This window comes from Glycine soja, chromosome 20, assembly GCF_004193775.1.
Source record: "Glycine soja cultivar W05 chromosome 20, ASM419377v2, whole genome shotgun sequence".
NCBI lineage: Eukaryota > Viridiplantae > Streptophyta > Magnoliopsida > Fabales > Fabaceae > Glycine > Glycine soja.
The window spans coordinates 12,633,057-12,655,331 of NC_041021.1; the positions used below are offsets into that span (position 1 = coordinate 12,633,057).

At 37.9% G+C, this 22,275-nt stretch overlaps 1 protein-coding gene across 2 annotated transcripts in view; it reads right to left on the reverse strand.

The window, feature by feature from the left end:
• The window catches only part of LOC114403020 (ubiquitin carboxyl-terminal hydrolase 12-like), a 45,286-nt gene that overhangs the window by 6,842 nt on the left and 16,169 nt on the right, over window positions 1–22,275 (reverse strand). For both annotated transcript variants that reach the window (XM_028365731.1, XM_028365730.1), the window contains exons 9-20: window positions 17,059–17,157; window positions 16,250–16,359; window positions 12,357–12,431; window positions 11,135–11,213; window positions 10,907–11,053; window positions 10,160–10,240; window positions 9,914–10,033; window positions 9,129–9,251; window positions 4,639–4,716; window positions 4,450–4,538; window positions 4,263–4,371; window positions 991–1,059 (exon numbers count right to left, since the gene is read on the reverse strand). In XM_028365731.1, the coding sequence (XP_028221532.1) occupies window positions 991–1,059; window positions 4,263–4,371; window positions 4,450–4,538; window positions 4,639–4,716; window positions 9,129–9,251; window positions 9,914–10,033; window positions 10,160–10,240; window positions 10,907–11,053; window positions 11,135–11,213; window positions 12,357–12,431; window positions 16,250–16,359; window positions 17,059–17,157 (1,179 nt within the window). The remainder of the gene's footprint in view (window positions 1–990; window positions 1,060–4,262; window positions 4,372–4,449; window positions 4,539–4,638; window positions 4,717–9,128; window positions 9,252–9,913; window positions 10,034–10,159; window positions 10,241–10,906; window positions 11,054–11,134; window positions 11,214–12,356; window positions 12,432–16,249; window positions 16,360–17,058; window positions 17,158–22,275) is intronic.

Below are 22,275 nucleotides of genomic sequence, written 5' to 3' on the forward strand. Positions count from 1 at the left end.
ATGCCACTTCCAGGAAGATTCAGTGAAGAAATGAGAAAATATTATAACGATACTGATCTGTGTTACGATCCTGAATTTATAGAGTTAGGTAGTTAGTTATGCCAGTTGTCAATAACTAACTTACAAACTAACTTCAGTGGTGTTAACTAACCACAGCTAACTCACTAACTACTAATTACTAACTGAGAGAGTGCAGTTGAATACTGCAACTCTCTGTACAATACTCTAATACTCACCGAGCTATAGATACCATAATAGAGTTCTTAACAGACCAGAAAAGAAGATAAAAAAGACATCTGAACGAGAGAAAACTTGAGAATCAAGAAATTGTAATTGTTATTGGCGCTGAACTGAGTTACAAAAGAGTATATATAGTTTAGGATAGTTAGTTATGACAGCTGTCAACAGTTGTCAATAACTAACTTACTAACTCAGGTAGAGAACTAACTCTAATCCTAACTATCCTCACTTAAATGAGAGTGCAGTTGAATACTGCAGCTCTCTATACAATACTCTAATACCGAGGAAGGAGGGGTGGGTTTGCTCTATTCTCATGGCATGTGAATATTTCTGCCATGCAAGCAGTCCATAAACACTTTACCATTTTCAGAAGTGGCCACCTTATGCAATCACAAATTGCCACACCTCGGCAACTCAATGCCACTACCATTGACTGGCAGAGGGAGGCACCTTTTGCCCACATCACCATAATCCACCACCGTCTGCCATAATTGATAGTTGACCAGGACTACCAACAGCCCCTGGTCACCAGAATCCCACCAACCTCTGCTTCATCAGAAGTTGACAGCTGATGACAGATCACTGGAATCCAGCCACTCCCCACCTCTTCTAGCAGTCAGAGTCAGCCCTCAGAATGTTTTTGTCAACCAAACATTGCAATCATTATTCCCAGTAATATCATTCCCAAGATCCCCAGGAATATTTTTAAAATCTGAACAAAATTGTGCATCAATTATGGATATAACTCACCTGGCTTGTTCGAAATGTTACTTTCTTGTCAATAGGTTCACACATGACATTTGGTTCAAACTTAATTTCCTACAAAAACAAAAAAGCTCGGTCAATTTACTAATTGCATCCCTCAAAGTCTAAGATCAGAAAAAGAATAGTAAGTATGGAAACGATACAGGGCTCATATGGCACAGAAGGAAAATTAAAAAAAAAAAAAAAAGATAAGACACAACACAGTTATAATGTTTTGCTAATATATATTAAAAAAAACTCATAATGCACCATATAAAATTAATCTGAAATTAAATTAAAAAAAGTATAGACATAGGTGCTATCATTTAAACTGTGGTATTCCAATCAATATTGGTAAAAGAAATGAAAAATAAACAAGAGAAAAATTATAAATGTAATTAAAATAAAGTATATGAAGTACTCATGCAGTATTCATGCACTATCTTTTAAATTTTCTGTCCTGTAAGTGTATAAGAGTGAATAACTCCAACTCTGTTAGTTAACTCTACTTAGAGTTACCCCTAGTTAGTTAATACAGCTGGACAACAGCTCAGTTAGTTAGAGTCTGTGTCTATCTATATTAAATTGTAAACAGAGACTCAAGAGGCTTTTCTAATGTCTAACACATACAAAAATCCTCTTTCTTCTCTTATATCTTTTCTAAATGTCCTTATGGTCCTTGCCTTTTTGATAGGATTTATGCAGGAACCATTTAATTGCTGTGGTATTCTAATCAATATTTGTAAAGGAATTAGAAAAACAAATAAATGAAAATAAAAGTATTGGAAGTTGTTGAAAATCAGAATATTATATTCTGATTCTATTAATAATAGTGGTTTATAGGCACATTATCATTGATTTAGAGGAAACAGAATATCCTCTATTTGTGTGTACTTAATGTAATTAACCTATATAAACACGCATCCGTTGTGTGTACTCTATTCACACGATTTTCAGTCAATTATACCTTTATTTTCTCTTATTTTAACATGGTATCCAAAGCCTTACAGAGGTATCACGACAATCGTCCCTTACCCGGGAAAATGTGTCCACCGTTGTCCCTGGTGGATCCTATTCTTTTCTACATTTTCTGATTTTCAGTTTTGTCGACAACTTTTCCAACCATTGTCATTGGCTGCCATTGCAACTCCGACAAATTTTCCAGTAGACAACCACTGGATTTGGGGCGTCTTAGGTCAACATGTCCAGATCCAGCCACTGCTCCCCCATCGGATGTCTCACACACCTCCATGCGCTCCCAATTTGGAGTGCCAAAAGTCAGCCAAACAGCACCTTTACTGGCACATACGGCTTCTATTCCAACCATGATTCAACCATCAGAGTCACCCACTGATTGCTCCTCTACCCCTGGAGTTTCAACTCCATCGAAGCTTGCTCGACGGTGTCTCTTTTTTGCTAACCCTTGTTCTGTTGGTTTAAGATTTTGGGCATCGTACAGTACATTGACGTGTTTTGCTTTGCATTGTCGATTCTTGTCTCTCCATGATGGCTCCCACATGCCACCACCTTCTGCTTGCCATTCATTTTCTGGCAAAGAATTTTCCGGTCACCTATCCTGCCATCATCCTTTTCCAGAGTGTTTTCTGACCACCACTCATTTTCCAGCGAAGAACTTTCTGGGTCGCTTATCTTGACGCTGTCCTTTTTTGGCATGTTTCTTGGTGGCTTTTCTGTGCTTCGCTGGTTGTCCATTTCTGCCATTGTTTTCCTTGCCCATGACTATTTGTGATGATTTCCTCTTACAAATTTAAATAATCTTGGGTCTCCACTAATATCGGTTTGAAGCTTCCAAATGTGGTTCTTAAGAAGGTCAAAGCTTGCTTTGCTGTTTGCCATAAATTTTCTTAGGCTGATGGTTATTCCAGCTCCCTGGCAATGTTATCTTTCTGCAGTACTCCCTGACTTTGCAAGCATCCCTGAGTTGTCTTTCAAACATTTTCTTTTTGTGGAGCTCATTTTTATATTTTTTTATTTATTTGTGGGGAATATATTATTTCTTTTTAACAAGCTAAAGCTTAGTAAGCTTCAGCATGAGGGGGAGTGTTGAAAATCAGAATATTAGGTTCTGATTCTATTAATAATAGTGGTTTATAGGCACATTTAGAGGAAACAGAATATCCTCTATTTATGTGAAATTTATGTAATTGACCTATATAAACACGCATCCGTTGTGTACTCTAGCACACGGTTTTCAGTCCATTATAACTCATTTCTCCTATTTTAACAGAAGTATTAGTGCAGTATTCAATACTGATATGAATCCGACAAGGTTACAACACAACACAGCTATCATTTAAGGTTTTCGTCTGTCTTAAGGTCCTCCCCCATTTTTTTAGGTTGCAGGAACCAATTAATTTTCTGTATAACATAAAGCACCGAGCTTTTATGAAGCACTAATTCCAATACCATTCCCAAATAAATTTAGTGGCTAAAACACTGAAATAGAAAAGAAAATTGAAAATATATTACTGAAATCTAATCTCAAGGGTTAAAATGGAAAGGAGCTAGTTAACACCAGTTACATGGAAAGAGCCAAATGATAACTCAGTTGTGTATAATTAATTTTCTATAGAACATAAAGCACTGATCTGTTATGAACCGCTAATGCCAAAATACCATTCACCAATAAATTTAGTTGCAAAAACACTGAAATAGAAAACAAAATTGAAAATTTATTACAAAATCTACGCCAACAGGTTATAAAGATAAGGAGCTAGTCAACACCAGTTATACACCAAGTGCCAACTGATATCTCAGTTACATGTAATCATAAAATACAAACCGAAAGATTTATGGCTAAATTAGTAAAATGAAATGTAAGAAGTTTCAAGATTTAATAGTTACTGTGGTTTGTATGTGTGGGTGGGTGGGGGTAGAGACACAGTAAAAGACAGACAATAATTTATTTAGGTAATATGAAACCCAAATGCTAGAATTTCAGCGTTGAAGACTACATATTTTGTGAATTAGTGTTTACAAGATGAAGGGGTAGGAGTTAATAAGCATAAAGGGGCATTATTCTTATCTAACCACTAAGAATTAGAAGGGTTATTGACATCATGCCCATTTAGTGTATTAATTGAAGAGTCATGTAATGGTTATGGGTTGCTCTACTATAAATAGAGTACCAATCCATTTAACTTGAGTACCAAATGGAAGAGAATCTCCTCTATTCTCCTTTTCTATTTTTCTAACAAAGTGGTATCAAGCAGTTTCATTAAGTTACAACTGAGTAAAAGGAGACAATACAAACAAACCTCATAAAGTGCAATATCTTCTTCAGGGTCATAACCAGCCATTTCATTTAACCTCGTTAAGATTTCCAATGGCTTGCCAGTACACTTCACAAAGAGCCTTCCAACATAACTGCAATTATAGTGAAATAAATCTTAAGTTAACCTAGGCCTCACATAAAAATGTTAAAATAAAGAAATTACTCAGTACCGCAGCTCCTCTTTTTCAGGATCATATAGCTTGAAGAAAAGTAATATATCATCCTTGGTCTTGTCAGGTGGTGCGATGGGACGTGAATCCTAAACATGAATGCAGATTTCCAACAGGACAGTGTTTTAATTGAGCATTAAAGTTTCATGCTATTAAATTAGTATTCAATTTCCCTAATAAAAATGTTACCATCCCCAGCTCCACTTCCAAAAACAATTTCAGTTCTGCATTGTGAACCTTGTTGGACACTTCTCTCAATTGTCCAACCTGCAATACAGTGAAGTAGATTGAGAAAAACTTCAAACAATATATTTGTCATTTCACATAACCAAGCACCAAAACAGACAATAATCACAAACATCAATGCAGTCACGGGACAAGGAATGCAAACCAAAGCATCCAAAACAATTAATATGGACATTACTAAAACGGATTGCATTTTTTTTCCTTTTTCATGACAGAAAACACTTAATAAAAGATGTGGAAAAATGAAAACTCTTAGAATTTAGCCTTAACGCCTAACTCAACGCCACAAAACTGGCAGCTTGTAAGGTCAGGGTTGACTCCCACTTTTTAAATTACCGTCCGCAACCGCAATTGCAGCCACAATATTGTTGTTGCGGAGCTGCCCACAACCGCAACAGCCCCCAATGGCGGTAATGATATTAATCATACAAAATGCTGCAATGCATCCGCAATGTAGCCACAACAGAACCTCAACACCATTCTATTCCACTTTATTGTCAAAAAAGATAAAGATTCAGATTTCAATCTTCTATTCTAACTTCTTAGTGTCACTTGAGATTAAAATGTTCAATAATAATGCTTGAGTGTGTTAACCAACATAGCCTACATATATATATATATAGGTAAAACTGAGTACACTGAGAGAACAGAAAAGATGTACAGACTATGCCACCTATGGCAGTAGACTAACAACAAAATAGAGGAAAGAAAACAGCCTTTGAACAAAGAACTGAACACTCCTCCTCAAGCTGGAGCATATAGGTTAAATGCACCAAGCTTCAAACGAATAAACTGAATTCTTGGACCTCTCAATGACTTTGTTAGGATATCTAAAAGTTGATCATTTGAGCTGACAGATTCAGTAATGATCTCCTAGGACAACACTTATTCACAAATGAAATGACAATTAATCTCTACGTTTAGTCCTCTCACGAAATACTGGGTTAGAGGCAATGTGAAGAGCGGCTTGATTGTCACAATATAGCTTCATTACTTGAACTTCACAACTTCGACTCTTGAAGTTTGATCCAAACAAGTTCACAAGTATCCAGCCAGAGCCAGGGCCAAGGCCAAATACTCTGCTTCAGCACTGGAGTGAGCATCAACACTTTGTTTCTTGCTTTTCCAAGAAAAAACATTTCCTCCAATTGATACATGTTGAATATTTAAGTATTTCTCTATGTTTGGTAGCTTAGTTGGTTAGCTTTATTCAGAAGGCAGCAGTGTATTGTCACTGTCAATTGTCCTTCTCTCTCTCTCTTGTATCTTGTATATGTGTTATTTTGAAATCAATAAAGCTAAGATAGAAAGTGAGAAATTTCTCAACTCACCTTAGTCTTTAAGTTGGCATCAAAGCGGGTTTTGTCCGCCGTCCGCCGCCGCCGGCCGCCGTCATCTCCGGCCATTTTTTCCATCGAGGCCAGCATTAGGTTTGCCTCGAAAAGCGCAACCCACACCTGGAAGTTGCGCCGCCAACGAAGCTTCCATGTGCCGCCCTTATCTCGCGCGATTTCTAACGCGTGAAGCCCACGCGCCGTCGGAAGCTGACCCGTTTGGTCCCGGCAGCTTCGTCGTCAGCCCCTAAGCTCGTTTCAGGCCTTACCTCTCGCTTCCAACAAGTTTTTTTGTCAACCCTTTTGTGTTCTCCCTCTTTTGTGTTGGGGTTTTTTGTTTGGGATCTGCAATGGCTTACTCTGGACCTGTTTTCTCCTTCTCTGGGACCCCAACCATCACGACTGCAAAACTAAACTGGAAGAATTACCTATCGTGGTTTGCTTCCGTGGAACTGTAGTTTCTCGGTCAAGGGCACCATGACCACTTGGAGAAAGCTTCTGATTCCGTTCCAAACGACAAAAGACCTAAATCTGTGGAACTGTAGTTTTCTCCTTCTGCGCTATGTTATGGCAATCAGTTGAGCCAGATATTTTGAAGATTCTTAGATCATTTAAAATGTGTCGTTCTTTTTGGAAGAAGGCCCAGGAAATCTTTGCCAATGATATCCAAAGCTTGTTTGATGCAACCATGAAGGTTACAGCCTTCAAGCAAACCATCCATGACATGATCGCTCATGTGGGTAAGGCTCGGGCTGTTGTGGAAGAGCTGAGAAAGTTTCTTGTGGCTGATTCATTAGAAGAAGTGAACAGAAAACTGGAAAAGTTCTACATGGTCCTCATCTTGAGAAGCTTACATTCAGACTTTGATCATGTGCGTGATCAAGTACTTGCTGGGGACCAGATTCCATCAATGGATTCCCTCATCACTAGACTTCTCCGCATGCCTCGTGTATTTAAGGATGAAAATCCTGCTGATGGTGTGGAGACGTCAGTCATGGTTGCATCTCGTGGTAAAAGAGGCGGCCGCAACAATAGAGGAGGTCGCAGTGGAAGAGGTGAATGTCCTCATTACACCTACTGCAAGAGGATGGGTCACACCCAAGAGAATTGATATTCGTTGCATGGCTTTCCTGACAAGGTTGCACAGGTTTCTAGATCAGAGAAAGCAGAGTCTAGATTCTCTGATGAGAAGTATCAGGGGTATTTGAAGCTTAAAACCAAGAAATCCAGCAACCAAGCTCAATCCTCATTTGTACCATGTTTTTCAACAGCATGTATCTCTCAATCCATTGAAGGTTCTAGTCCTTGGATACTCGACTCAGGTGCCTTTGATCATATTTCTGGTAGTAAGTCCTCTTTTTCATCCTTTTCCTTTCCAAAAATTCCTCACCTTGTTACTGTAGCTAATGACTCCAAGGTTGCGTCTCAAGGAAGTGGTCAAGTTTCATTGTCTCCCTCTTTGAAATTAAATTTTGTATTATTTATTCCTCAGTGTCCCTATAATCTAATCTCATTAAGTCAGTTAACTCGTTCGTTAAATTGTTCAGTAACCTTTACTGCTAATTCTTTTGTTATTCAGGAACATGGGACGGGTCGACTAATTGGAGAAGGACATGAATCACAAAGACTTTACTACTTGGAATCTAGTCCACCTGGGTCCTATTTTGCAATCTCAAAACCCAAACTTTTGCATGATCGTCTGGGTCACCCAAGTTTACCAAAACTGAAGATGATGGTTCCTAGTCTTAAGAATCTTCGAGTCTTAAAGTGTGAGTCTTGTCAACTAGGAAAACATGTCAGGCCATCATTTCCTCAAACTGTACAAAGATGTAACTCGACTTTCTCTACTATTCATTCTGATATTTGGGGACCAAGTCGTGTTACATTTTTTGGTTTTCGATATTTTGTAACCTTCATTGATGAATTCTCCAAATGTACTTGGGTTTATTTAATGAAAGACAGATCTGAACTTTTGCTTATATTAATGTCATTCTACAATGAGATTAAGAATCAATTTGAAAAACATTTAAAATTTTCAGAAGTGATAATGCTAAAGAGTATTTCTCTCATGATCTATCTTCTTTTTTGTCTTCCAAAGGTATTCTGCATCAGTCCACATGTCCTCACACACCACAACAAAATGGTATAGCAGAAAGGAAGAATCGTCATCTTCTTGAAACTGCATGTTCCCTAATGCTAAATTCTAATGTTCCTACACATCATTGGGGAGATGCAGTGCTTACTGCTTGTTTCCTAATTAATAGGATGCCCTCTTCTTCCCTTGAAAACCAAATCCCTCACTCAATTGTCTTCCCTCATGATCCACTATTTCATGTTTCTCCTAAAGTGTTTGGTTGCACCTGTTTTGTCCATGATTTGTCTCTTGGTTTAGACAAACTTTCTGCTAGGTCAGTCAAATGTGTCTTCTTGGGTTATTCTCGTCTTCAAAAAGGTTACAAGTGTTACTCTCCAACCACAAGACGATATTACATGTCTGGAGATGTAACCTTCTTTGAGACACATCCTTCTTCTCACCCTCCATAGACCATACCTCTTCTCTCCAGGAAGTTCTTCCTATTCCTTCTCCTTGTCCTCTAGGTAACTCAAACCAAAATGTCAGTGTTGTCCCATCTTCCCCACCAAATTCACCTAAAGTTGCCTCTCCACCTCTGATTACAGATCAACACAGGACAAGGCAAATTGGATCTCCAGTACCTGAAGCTTCTCCTCGTGATCCTCATCCTTCCTCAACTAATCCTCATACTTTTAAGGCTGCAATTAAGGCAACCCCCAAAGAGGCCGCAACTAAGGCAGGCTAGGGAGGCACAATTAAGGCGGACTTTCCGACAAAAACAAAAATAAACCAACGGAGAATGCACCATATGACCAGCCCACTAAATGGAATAAATATATAACAAGCCACAATCACGTAATTAACAAGCTTTCATAAGATGAAACAAAGCTATACTACAAAAAACATAACAAGGTTGAAGGAGCTTATTATAATCATACAGAACATCTCCATATTGAATCAAGAAAAGAGTCAAAAAGAAATGCAGAAAATAAATTGAAAATCTCAAAGCAAGGATGAGAATTTACAGATTGTGCTTCTTCAATATGTGTCAATGGTCTATTAGGACGATAGGTATGGTTTTGCCGCTTTGCCCATAGCCAATAGCGCTGAAATTGAACAGGTATGCCATACTCTTTTGCAACCTCTTCCTGTATATTACAATTTACAGAATATGCAAACAGGCATCAAAATCAAAACGGCCATCAGAATTTGGAGTATTTAGTTGAATGAAATGAGTTGGTCCAGGCAGATTACTAGCTCTATAGCACACATGCCTAGTTCTAATTTCTAAAACAAGCAATACAACACAACAGCTATTAAAATGTGTTTTGGCATGTAAAATGATCAAAATCAAAACCTAATACTAAGATGTTGAACCATCAATCAACAAAATGCTCTATATATATGAAGCAGAAATATCATTTTTTGGATATAATTAAAGATTGGCAAGAAGCATCTATTTCATCAATCAATACCTACATAGGCTACGGAATGCCTTATATGATGTGATGAAAGTATATGACAATGCCCCTCCCCCACCCCCAACACACACAAAAAAAAGCAAAAAGTAATATTATAAAGAGTCAAGCCAAGATTTGTTCATCAATCAATACCTATGCATTTTCAGGCAGCGGCATTAATTGTCCTCTGTATTTGATTATTTTATATTACTTATCTCAATAGCATAACTGAATGTTTTATGGCACTTTTAGTCAGAATAACAATGTGCCCTCCACTCTGATTTCTTTTATAAAAAAATGCAGTATCAAGACCACACCACCAAGCAAAAGAACATGACTGAAGAAGATACCTTGAAAAGGTTAAAAGATGTCTGCTTTTGGACTCTGAAACTTCTCACTTTGTCATGGTCTACAAGATCAAAGTATATATCCTTTCCAATCTGCTCTTTAAGTTCTTCATCTCTTGCCACCTAAGAATATCATGCTATCAGTGATAACAAACATGATTTGATTGCTAAATTCACAACCTAGGTAAAACTGCAAGACAAACAATATTCAATTGATTCTTTAAGAAATCAAGATCCAAAACTAAGAACCTTTATAATAGTATAAAGGTGAGCTTCTGCCTTTTCTTTCTTTTTGTGCTCTTTCTCTTCTTGTTCTTTCTTCAACCTCTCCTGCATTATTTCAGAGCACCAAAATCATGCCCGATTTCAATGAAGTAACAGAAATAATACAATAATAAAAAAGTAGAGGACAGCAGAAAATTGAACTTGACTTAATTTTGGCCCAATGCATTCACACAGCCAGCAGCTTTTCATTAGAAAACAAATTCAGTGTGTCATCAGCACCGTTCTTAGACCTATTCTCAAATAAAACAGCCATCTAAATTTGTTTCAAAGTTAAAGCAAATGACAAAACATAAAACGTTATTGGGAAAAATCCAAGTCCCACATTGGATAGATATAAGGCCAAGATAGAACATATAAGTGGGAGGCAACCCTTACCCTATGTACTAGCTTTTGGGGTTGAGTTCGATCCAAAACCCACATTCTAAGATGGTATCAGAGCCTATCCTAGATCTATTAAATGGGTCACCCACCATATTATTTACACAACAAACCCAAAAGTATTGAGCGTGAGGGAGTGTACTGGGAAAACCCAAGTCCCACATTGACTAGATATATGGCAAAGACAGAATATATAAGTGGGGGGTAACCCTCACTCTATGAGCTAGCTTTGGGGTTGAGTTAGCACCAAACCCATATTCTAAAAAACATGTTTGTATTCAACTGGGCTTGCATCTTTCGGAGTCCTAAATGTAAATAAGAACAGATGCTTACCCTTAAATGTGCTGCAATGTCTTTCTCATCCACATTGCATATGATTTTGTCCTTGTCACTTTCACGTATATACACAAGCATATAAGCATTTGAGTACTTGGTGAACTTAAATGGAGTGTTGTTGAATCCAGGATTTGTCTGTGGTAACTGTTTAAACACAAGATTCAGTCATCAAAAGACATATTCAAAAGGAAAAAATGGCATGGTCAATGGCAATAAAACAATTACCTCTTCCTCACCACCATATTGCTCCTCCAATGCTCTTTTATTATCTTCTTTTGTCACCCTCTCATCATCAAATTTGTACCTGAGTGCCAGTCAGATATTCACAAATAGTGAATGGCAGGGACACGGGCCAAAAGGGAATTAAAAACAGTGAAAAGAAGGTAAAGTGACTCCCAGTTGCATATTGAAGTCATTCATGCACAATAACTACTGCAATTACAGTCACTAAATCAAACAAATAAGTACCAAAGAACAGAATCCTTTAAATTATCTAGCACTCCAACAGTCTGGTTTCAAATATTATATACAGCATACTCCATGCAACTAATCTCATACTACCTCCATCCCTTTAAATAATAACCTTTTTGAGAAATTTTCTTTGTCCCTTTTATAATCCAAATTGTCTCTAGCATCAAATTTCTTTTTAAAAAACCCTTAATTACTTTACAAATTTTTTTTAGTCAATAAATGTTATATATTAACAAGAAACTCTTTCTTTCTCCTGTGAGGATTTGAAAGAGTTGCAATAATTTTAGTTTAACAAGATAACTCTTTCTCTTGGAAGGAGACCCAATAATTAATTAGGTGAAAAGAGTGAGATCTGTAAATTTGTAAATTATCATGCAAAGAATAAAGGCTTGTTGTTTTAAAATTGAATTTTGCATCATACAAGGCCTTTATCTGAAACTCCGATAAAAGTCATATCCTTATTGATAATTAATTTTAACTCTGCATGACAACACAAACAGTTGAATCTGTTTCTACCATCACGACCTTATGGTGGCTTATATTTTAGGTTTTCCAGTAGCTAAAATGATTATGCATCTAACATCTACATGTTAGCTAAAATGATTAAGGATCACTTGTCTATCCTACAAAAAAAAAAAACCTGCCAGAATTCCTTCCCAATAAACACAAAGATGTTTGTAAGTTGTAAAATAATCTGTGATCACACTGTATTCCCAACAGCAAGCTATTGTTCTGCATATCTAGATATTTATTGTGTCATTTTGTCTATCCCTATACAACACCTGCTAGAACTCCTTCCCAATAAACAAAATGATGCTTGTAAAAAAATCTCTGTTCACACCATATTCCCAACAGCAAGTTATTGTTCTTCATATCTAGATATTTATGTCTCATGTTTGCATCACATAAATGTAAAAATACATGCTAGATCAACAGGCAATGAGCAGCAGAGATCTCCCAACACTATTACACATACCACTGTTCAGAGAGGGTTGGCCTGATAAAAGCATAATAATGTCCACCATGCACACCTCCACTGTGAACCAAAACACTGGAGAAAAATTTTAAAGTATGTTAAGCAGAACTTCATAGATTAAATATGCATAAAACAAATTGGATAGCAATTCCTTCATTAGAATGGATAAAGAGAAAAATAGTCTTGAAGGTAACTGCATACACCAATTACATGATTCAGCCAATGATATCAATTCGCATAACTTCCCTATTTTTTTTTATTTTTATTTTTTTGCTCAGCAAAAATAGATATTTTATATATGAGGAGTACCAGTGGTACTAAAGATACATAATGAGGATTATGTAGCCAGCTGGTTCCTTTGTTTGTTACAAGGAACCACACTAGTCTCACAATAACATATTACAAATATCCAGCACCTACTATCCCATCCTAAATACAAAAACCTGCTCTTAGATTAGTGGACCATTGGTTAAAGTCTAGTGCAAAATCTTTCTCCATAGATTTGAGCCATGTCCAAATTAGGAGTACTGCATCATCCAACACTTTGCTTCCATTGAAGGTGTCATTTTGGAAAACTATCCTATTTCTTTGCTGCCATATGGTCCATGTTAAAGCAACCCACCAGCATTTCCATCTTGTGGATTTTATTCCACCAACATGCTGAGCAAAAAAAAATAAAAATTCCACCAACATTCCCATTTCCATGACCATGAAAGAATTAGCTAAGAAAGAAAACACATTGTGATGCCATCTTCTTTCGTCTGGGATACTAAAGAGATGGATGAGAAAAAAAATAGTCATGTGAGATCAATGCTATTCTTTCTCTCTTCACAAAAGTTTAAGAAAAGAAAAGCAATAGTTCTTTTTAGGATTCCCTGCAGTTGAAAAGCAACTGTAGAGTGGTGCAGTGGCAATCAAATGGTTTGTATAATTTTTTCTTATATTCTTTAAATTTTTAATTATAAAATTAAGGGTGATGATTTTGTGCAATTAAAAAAGCAACTGCAGGCAATCCAACACAAACCAAATTAAACACTAGGTGAGGCATTATCCCACAAGGTAAAGTCGGCTACATTCATCACATAATGTCATTAGGGTTGGTTAAAAACCAAATTCTTGGGAATATTATTTACCATGAGATCTCTTTTACAATTTCCTCTGAAGTCTTTCTTAGTCTCCATTTACCCATTCTAACAAGGCTAAAGATCAGGCACTATACTCTCCTCATTGGTGCTTCTAGTAACCTTCTTAAGCCTACATCCAAACCATTTTAACCAATTTCCAAACAATCTTTCCTCAATAGCCTCACCAATATCTACTCACATACAATCATTTTGTATCTTGTTCTTTCTTGTATGGTCAAAAATCCATCTTAACATTCTCATTTTTACTACCACATTACTCTCACAAATATTAACTGTAAGCAGTGCATATCAACTGCTTGACAGGGAATCAAGCGATGAGAACATAGATGGGGTATTTCAAGACGTATGGAAGCTAAAAATACCAAGTAAAGCAGCATTTTTCGCTTGGAGATTAATATGTGATAGACTGCCCACTAAATCTAATTTGTCTAGAAGGAATGTGGACATCACTGACAAATTATGCCCATTACGTAGGGAAAAGGATGAGGAGGCAGCCCATCTGTTCTTCAGCTGCCACAAAGTTATGCCGCTCTGGTGGGAATGCTTATCTTAGATAAACATGGTGGGAGTGTTTTTGCAGAATCCGAGACAGCACTTCATGCAGCACTCATTCTGCAGTACCTCTCTTGGTATCAAATCACAGAGATGGCTCATTTGGTGGGTGTCCCTAACATGGTGTGTATGGAATCACGTCTGTATGGACAGATTGAAAGCCCTTCTATATCCTACATAAACTTGGCAACCATATCTATTTCAGTATCAAAGAATAAGCGCCTCCATTTCAGTCTCCAATCCCATCCTGTGTCTGAGCTCATCCCCATTGCTGTATATACCGATTCTGCTGGTCAGATATAAGGTATAGCCTGGGGTATTTCGCCTTCAGTGGCACGCCATCTACATTCCATCAGACCTCCCAAAATCTCACTTTATCTCCACTCTCAACCTTCCACTTTACCCCACCTTGAAAACACCTTCCCTCCTGAGCCAGTTTTCATGTTATTGGTGATTCTCAAAATATTAAGCAGTTCACTCATTTTGATGGACCTGATCAGATCTTCATAGGCAATGGTGAAGGTTTAAGTATCTCTAAAACTGGTTCCTCCACCTTTCTTTCTCCTAATGACACTGGTATAACCTTTAAACTTCACAAATTGTTACATTTTCCTTCTATTTCGAAAAATGTGTTGAGTGTAAGTCAGTTTGCCAAAGATAATTTTGTGTTTTTTGAATTTCATCCTCATATCTGTCTTGTGAAATCTCAGGAGACACATAAGGTCCTCCTTCAAGGAGTTGTGGGTGCTGATGGCCTTTATTCGTTTCACAATCTCCAACTTCTAGGCAATCCTTTCCTGCTGATGTCTACTTCTGCCCCTGTTACAAATGTTCACTTCTCTTATTCAACTGCTACTGTCAATAATAGCTCTAGCATAGGCTCAAAATCTGTTGTTTCTTCTTCCAATGTTACTAATCTCTGGCATGCTAGGTTAGGGCATCCCATGATCATGTTATGAAAATTATTCTTAATCATTGTAACATTTCCCATTTGAATAAAAGCTTCACATAATTTTGTTCTTCTTGTTGTATGGGTAAATCTCATAGATTACCTTCTCACAGTTCTACTTCTGTGTATTCATCACCTTTAGAACTTATTTTCGCTGACTTGTGGGGACCTTCACATGTTACCTCATATGCTGGTTATACATATTACGCTTCCTTCATTGATGCTTTCTCTAGGTACACATGGATTGTTCCTATAAAGTCCAAGGCTGAAACCATCTCTGTTTTCCAAAACTTCAAGTCCATGGTTGAATTCAGCTTAATACTAAGATCAAGAGTATTTAGTCAGACTGGGGAGGTGAATACAGACCTTTCTCTAATCTCCTAGCTTCCTTTGGCATCTCTCATAGACTAATCCGTCCTCACACTCATCATCAAAATGGTGAGGTTGAGAGAAAACACAGACACATAGTTGATTTGGGTTTGACTTTGCTGCATCACGCTTCTTGACCACGTTTTGGGATTATGCCTTTACTACAGCCGTTTACCTAATAAATAGGCTACCTACTACTACTCTTAAATTTGTTGTTCCTTTTGTTACCTTGTTCAATAAAGAGCCTGATTATCACTTTCTTAAAGCCTTTGGGTGTGCCTGTTTTCCTTTGCTAAGACCATATCATACACACAAGCTCAATTTTAGGAGGTGCCGTTAGTGGAAACTAACAGCCCTTATAATTTCTATACTGCCGACTAACACTAGATGGGTGCTGTTAGCAAAAGCTAACAGCCCTTACAAACATGATAGAAAACTGTTTTCACAATTATGCAATTACATGCTCCAATAGCAAGCATCACAAAAACAACCCCAATTATGGTCAATAAAATAATATTGGATATGAAGCTTATACCAGCCACTTTCACATGTTCTAAGTAGCAACATTCATGGAAACCATATATAAAATGAAATCATTCAATGATAAAAGATGACCAATGTATATTAACAAATTATTTCATTCAGACATAAAATGAACTAACTAATTGCACATGGGGAGAACTATGCAAGGCTCAGCAAATCATATCATACTCTAAATAAACCAAAGACAAAACTGGGAATCGCACACACAATCATCAACCGCATGCATAACACCACAAAATAACCAGTTATGTATGCTCGTAAAGTAAATAAACAGACTATAAAGTATCCCATGCAATCTGTGCTAACAAATACTACAGGTACTACCATAACATTACCTGTGAAGTGTGTAAAGATTGCGGACACTCCTATCAGCATCAGGTGATAGATATTTCCCATCCTCACGATCAAGATCAAGTTGTAAGGGAAACTCATAACGGTCATTAATCTATATAGTGATATCGCAGAAAAAATTAATCTTTCATGTATCGAAAAAGTGGGATCTATCAAATGTGAATGAAAATTGCCAGAAACATAGACACTTATGATAATAGTTAATCCCCATGCTCACTCTGACAGAAAATCTTCCTTCTTTGTAACAATCTCAAATAAGTAAATACTCATTCATACAACCCCCATCCCCTGCCAGCAGCACTAATAAAAAACAATTTTCAAATAAGTAAATATTAACAAACAATGGCTTAGGGTCCACTGTGTATTTCAATTCCATAAAGCATTATCCTTTAAATTCCACCAAAACTAACTTGAGCACTCAACAAGCCACTTCTTTGTAATACCACCAACCAGTTTAGTTCAAGTTGCCTTCGAAATAAAATATAAACGCCAAATCACTTTATTGCAAGAATAAAACAGCAACAGTAAAAATACCATGAAAGAACCACTACTAGCAATCAACAATGAGTAGCACTATACATTGTCAAGCATGACTTATAATAATCTTCATCATCCTTTTATAGTAGAGCTGAAGCACACCAGATACACCATACTCCTTACAAAAGTTTGACTAATTGAAGCTCTATTTCAACACATCAAGTGGTAAAATTTCTACAACCTAAATAGATAGGTACTAACTGTCAAACAAATATCAAGATAAGGCATAAAGAAATTTATCCATTGGACAGCCAACCTTAACCATAGTATCCCGCATAAAGTCATATTCAAATCTTTTTAGCTGGAGTTGAAGGACAGGAGGAAAATCAATAAATAGGACACCTTTCTTAGCATCCTGAAATAACCATGTACGATTAAAAAGTAAATTAGTTTGTGCATCAAGCTCAATAAAAATAAAACTGCTTAAATTTTTCATTCAGACAGTAAATACAAGCAAGCAACTTAACAAAATATCAAGAGACTGTTTGAAGCAAATAAACAAAATGTTTTGAGCTGCAACAATAAATTATTTCTGAGTAATATAATAATATTGGAAGCCACAGAGCTAAATATAAAGAAATTAAATCCTACAATTCATGTTACACAAAAAAGGTGAAAATTGTCACTTTCTTACAGTACTACATTGTAAAATTTCAAGTCTCGGGTATGAGTTGTGATTGAGAAGTGTCTACCAAATTCAAGAAATTTCTACATCACTGCTATATTAATAGAGTTCTAAAGTATCATAAAAGCAGATAAAGAGAGAATCTGAGAGAAAGAGAAACTTCAGAATCAAGAAAGAAAAAATATATTTGGCCACTGAACTTTGTGTTACAATGAGGTATATATAGATTAGTTAATGCAACTGTCTGTAACAAACTTCTAACTAGCTCCCTTTAACTAAGAGTGCAGTTGAATAATGCAACTCTTCTGTACATTACTCCAATATATATGAGCAGCAATAAATTACAGCAATGGCTATTGGGCAATGGGCAGTGAAGAGGTGGATGACTGAACATACTATAAGATTAGGAATGATTGTATTCAAGAGAAAGTTGGGGTTGAATTACAGGATACAGAATGTGAAAATTTTCAAGTCTCAGGTATGAGTTGTGATTGAGAAGTGTCTACCAAATTCTAGAAATTCTACCTCTCTGCTATATCAACAGAGCAATAAACTATGGCAATGAATATTGGACAATGGGCAGTGAAGTGCCAGCTAGAACAAAAACAGAGTGTGGCAAAGACAAGAATTCAGAGGTGGATGGGAGAACACACAGTGTAAGATTAAGAATAATTGTATTCAAGATAAAGTTAGGGTTGAACTACAGGAGACAAGATGATGGAAACTTGTGTAAGGAGGTTTTGCCATATGATAAGAAAACAGAGATGCTCCAGTGAGAAAAATAGGCCAAATGGTAGAGGAGAACTTATGAAAATATTACGAAAAACAATTAAAATATACCACTATAAATGATTTTACAGGAATTTTGATATTTTATAATGTCCAATGGTATCAACTTGATCCAAGTAGCTAACCAACTAGCAGGAAAGTCTTGATATGTTGACATAACCAGTTATCAATCATGTCAAATAGCAGCAATAAAGCACCAAAGGGGGCTGGAGTGAAAGTCCTCCACTCATTTCATAAATGTGATCTAGAAGACTTTAGTTGTCCCACCTCGCCACCTACCCTCTTGTTATGGTAGTGGAGTGAGTTCTCCAAGAGTCAACATACATTTCACTACCTATTGCGAATTGAAATGCATCTCATAATTCTCAACCCTGGAAATTTGGATTGATTTTCCCAACAAACTCACCTAGAAATACCACATTCCCTAAATCACCTTTAAAACTCACCTGGAAGCACCATATTAGGTATATTGCTGTTTTAGATGTTCAAAAATAAAATAGTCTGTTTCAGGCTAATAGAAGACAGACTACCAACAAGGATGAATCTGCATAGGAGACATGTGCAACTGCAGGATCTGCGATGTCCTTTCTGCAGAGAAGCTTTTTTTTTTTTTTTTGGTCAGCAAAAATAATATATATTGATATATGAAGAAGTACCAGAGGTACTATAGATACAAGAGTATGTAAGTAAGGCTAGTAAATCCTCATATCAGGCTGAATACAGACTGATAGGAGATTACTAGCCTACTAGAAAGCGACTGAAATTACAGAACCACAGCTGGTGTCTCCCTACTTTACAAAAAACCAGCTGGAAGATTGCTAGACCAAAAGTTGAAATGTATTGTAAAGTTTTCCTCCATTGCTCTGAACCATGTCCATGCCAAAAATAGTGCATCTTCCAGCAACTTACTGCCATTGAATGGAGCATTCATAAAAATAACCTTATTCCTATGCTGCCAAATGGACCAATTTAGAGCAACCCATCAACACTTCCATCTATTGTATTTCTTCCCACCATTCATCCCATTGTTGTGCTGCAAAAAGTGGTGCCTAGGATTTATAGGGTATGCCCCCGAAGTTCCTATCCATGATAGGGATTCCCACCAAAGATGCTGTGTTTTGCTGCAGTCAAAAAAGAGATGAGATGCAGTTTCCTCCTTAATACTGCAGAAAGGACAGAGGCTGTCACTTATATCTATTTGCCTTCTCCGCAGATTAGACTTAGTCGGCAATCGATCTCGAATTAAACTCCAAGCAAAGATTGAAGCTTTAGTTGGTATCTTCAGCTTCCATAAGTCCTTGAATATATCATCCATGCTTCCCTCATCTGAGTTCCCTTGCAGCAATCTGTAGGCACTCCTAGAAGAATAATAACCATTGGACTCAGGTTTCCATATCCAGCTGTCTGCTTCATGTTGCTGGAGTGTGGTGTGAGATATGTCTTCTAAGAAACCAACAGCCGAGGCTACCTCGGTGTCAAATAGGGGCCTTCTCCACGAAAGGTTCCATTCCCAGGCTGAATCTGTGAAGCTCCCCATTTGCAGAATTAACTTTTGTTGCTGGCGGGAAATCTGATATAGCCTGGGATATTTCAGCATTAGTGGTTGACCAATGCCAGTCCAGCAGTCCTCCCATAAACGGATTTTGTCCTACACCCCACCCTCCATATTGTTCCCTCTTGAAGTATATTATTGAACTGTTGGTCATGGGTCACCACCAGCAAATCCTGCCACCACACTGACTCGTTGCTGACTCTTTTAGCATCCACCAATGATCTCCATCCACCATACTTAGAAGCAAGTATTCTGGCCCACAGCTCCTTGTGTTGGTGAAACAAATCCCATCTCCACTTTCCAAGAAGAGCTTTGTTGAAGGTCCTTATGTCTTTTATGCCCAGGCCCCCATTTTGTTTTGGGAGGCAAACAGTTTCCCATTTAACCCAAGCTATTTTCTTTTGCTCCGATCCTCCTCCCCATAAAAACCTGCGTTGGATTCCAATGAGTTTATCCGCTACTTTTCCGGGCAACCTGAAAAAAGAGAGAAAATAAATGGGGATCGATGATAGGGTAGACTGAATTAGGGTCACTCTCCCCCCAAAGGATAGATGGCGTTGTTTCCATCTAGCTAACTTCCTCTCGCACTTCCTAACTATCGGATCCCACAGCTCACTCCGCCTTGGGTTTGCCCCAATGGGGATGCCCAAATATTTAAAAGGCAAGGGGAGAATTCTGCAGTTCAACAGTTCAGCAACCTCTCTCGTCCATTGTTCAGATTTTCCCACTGCACCAAAACAGCTTTTCGCGAAATTGATTTTAAGACCAGACGCCAATTCGAATCCCCTCAGAATGGATTTGATGGTGATGACATTTTGCAGAGATGCCTCACCAAAAAATATGGTATCATCAGCATATTGAAGAATGCTGACTGGGACGCTGTCTTTCCCTACTAGAAATTCAGAGAAATGATTCTTATTGATTGCTTCTCTCATAAGTCCAGTTAGACCTTCCACTGCGATATTAAACAACAAAGGAGCTAGTGGATCGCCTTGTTGAAGACCTCTTTGCGGAGTAAATTCAGAGGTAGGACTTCCGTTTACCAAAACCGAAATTGAAGCAGATTTGAGACAGCCATGAATCCATTGGATCCACTTGTTGCAGAAACCCATTCTGCGCAGCATATATAGTAGGTAATCCCACGAAACGGAATCATAAGCCCTTTCGAAATCAACTTTGAACACCAAACACGGTTTGTGGCCCCTTTTTGCTTCCTCTACCACTTCATTAACAGTAATCACACTATGGAGCATCTGCCTACCCTGTGTGAAAGCAGATTGTCTTTCATCTATGATGCTTGGCAGTACTTTCTTCAGCCTATTTGACAGCAGCTTAGACACAATCTTAGACACAGCCAATAAGAGAGATAGGTCTAAAATCATTTAAGCTCTGAGGCTCGGGCACCTTAGGGACTAGGGAAATAAAAGAGGCATTACTTCCCTTTGGGAAGACCCCGTTTGCATGGAATTCATCGAGGAAGCGGAGAAAGTCCGGTTTCAAAAGTTGCCAGAAATGCTTGATAAATTTGAAATTAAGTCCATCCGGGCCTGGACTTTTCTCACATCCACAGTCCCAAACCGCCCTCCTTATTTCTTCCTCCTTGAAACTTTCCACCAGTAGCTGACATTCCTGTTGTCCGACAGTGTTAAAGCTGATCCCATTCAGTTGTGGTCTGCACTGGAGGGGGTCTTGGAATCTCTGCTGAAAGAACCTATAAATCTCCTCTTTCACTCTAGCTGGTTCATCAACCCAGGAGCCATCAATAGTCAACCGTTGACAGCATTGTGTCTACGGTTAGAGTTAATCACCAAGTGGAAGTACCGGGAATTACAATCCCCCTCTCTGATCCATTTTGACCTTGCTTTCTGCCTCACTAGTGATTCATATGATTGTGCTGCTGCCCAAAGGTCCTGTTGCAGCTGTTTCCTTCGCATATTCTCTTGGTCAGTTAATTGCCTATCAGCAATATCACTTTCCAGCTTATTCAATTCGAGCTCTAGGTTCTGGACCTTCTTAAATGTGTCGCCGAACTGCTCCTTGTTCCAGGATTTCAGCCTTACTTTAAGCCGCTTGATCTTTTCTTTTAGAACATAACCTCCCCACCCCCCTAGATGCATCTGTGACCAGAAATCATGAACTATTTTCGAGAATGACTAGTCCTTGAGCCAGCAATCAAGAACACGGAAGGGTTTGGGTCCCCAATCCACACATTTGGAGGTGAACAGAACAGGGCAGTGATCAGAGAAGTTCCTATCCAGAATAAATTGTGTGCTTGCTGGCCATTTGGAAAACCACTCAGCTGATACGAATGTTCTGTCCAATTTACTCCTGGCAACACCATTTGGTCTAAACCAGGTGTATTCTCCCCACACATGGTGGCTCTTCGACTTCAAGATCCGCTATCCAGTCATTTAATTCGCTGATAAGTCTATCATCCACCCCTCTCAGAGAAAGGCCCACCCTCTCTGAAGGGTTTCTAACACTGTTAAAGTCACCCATCAGACACC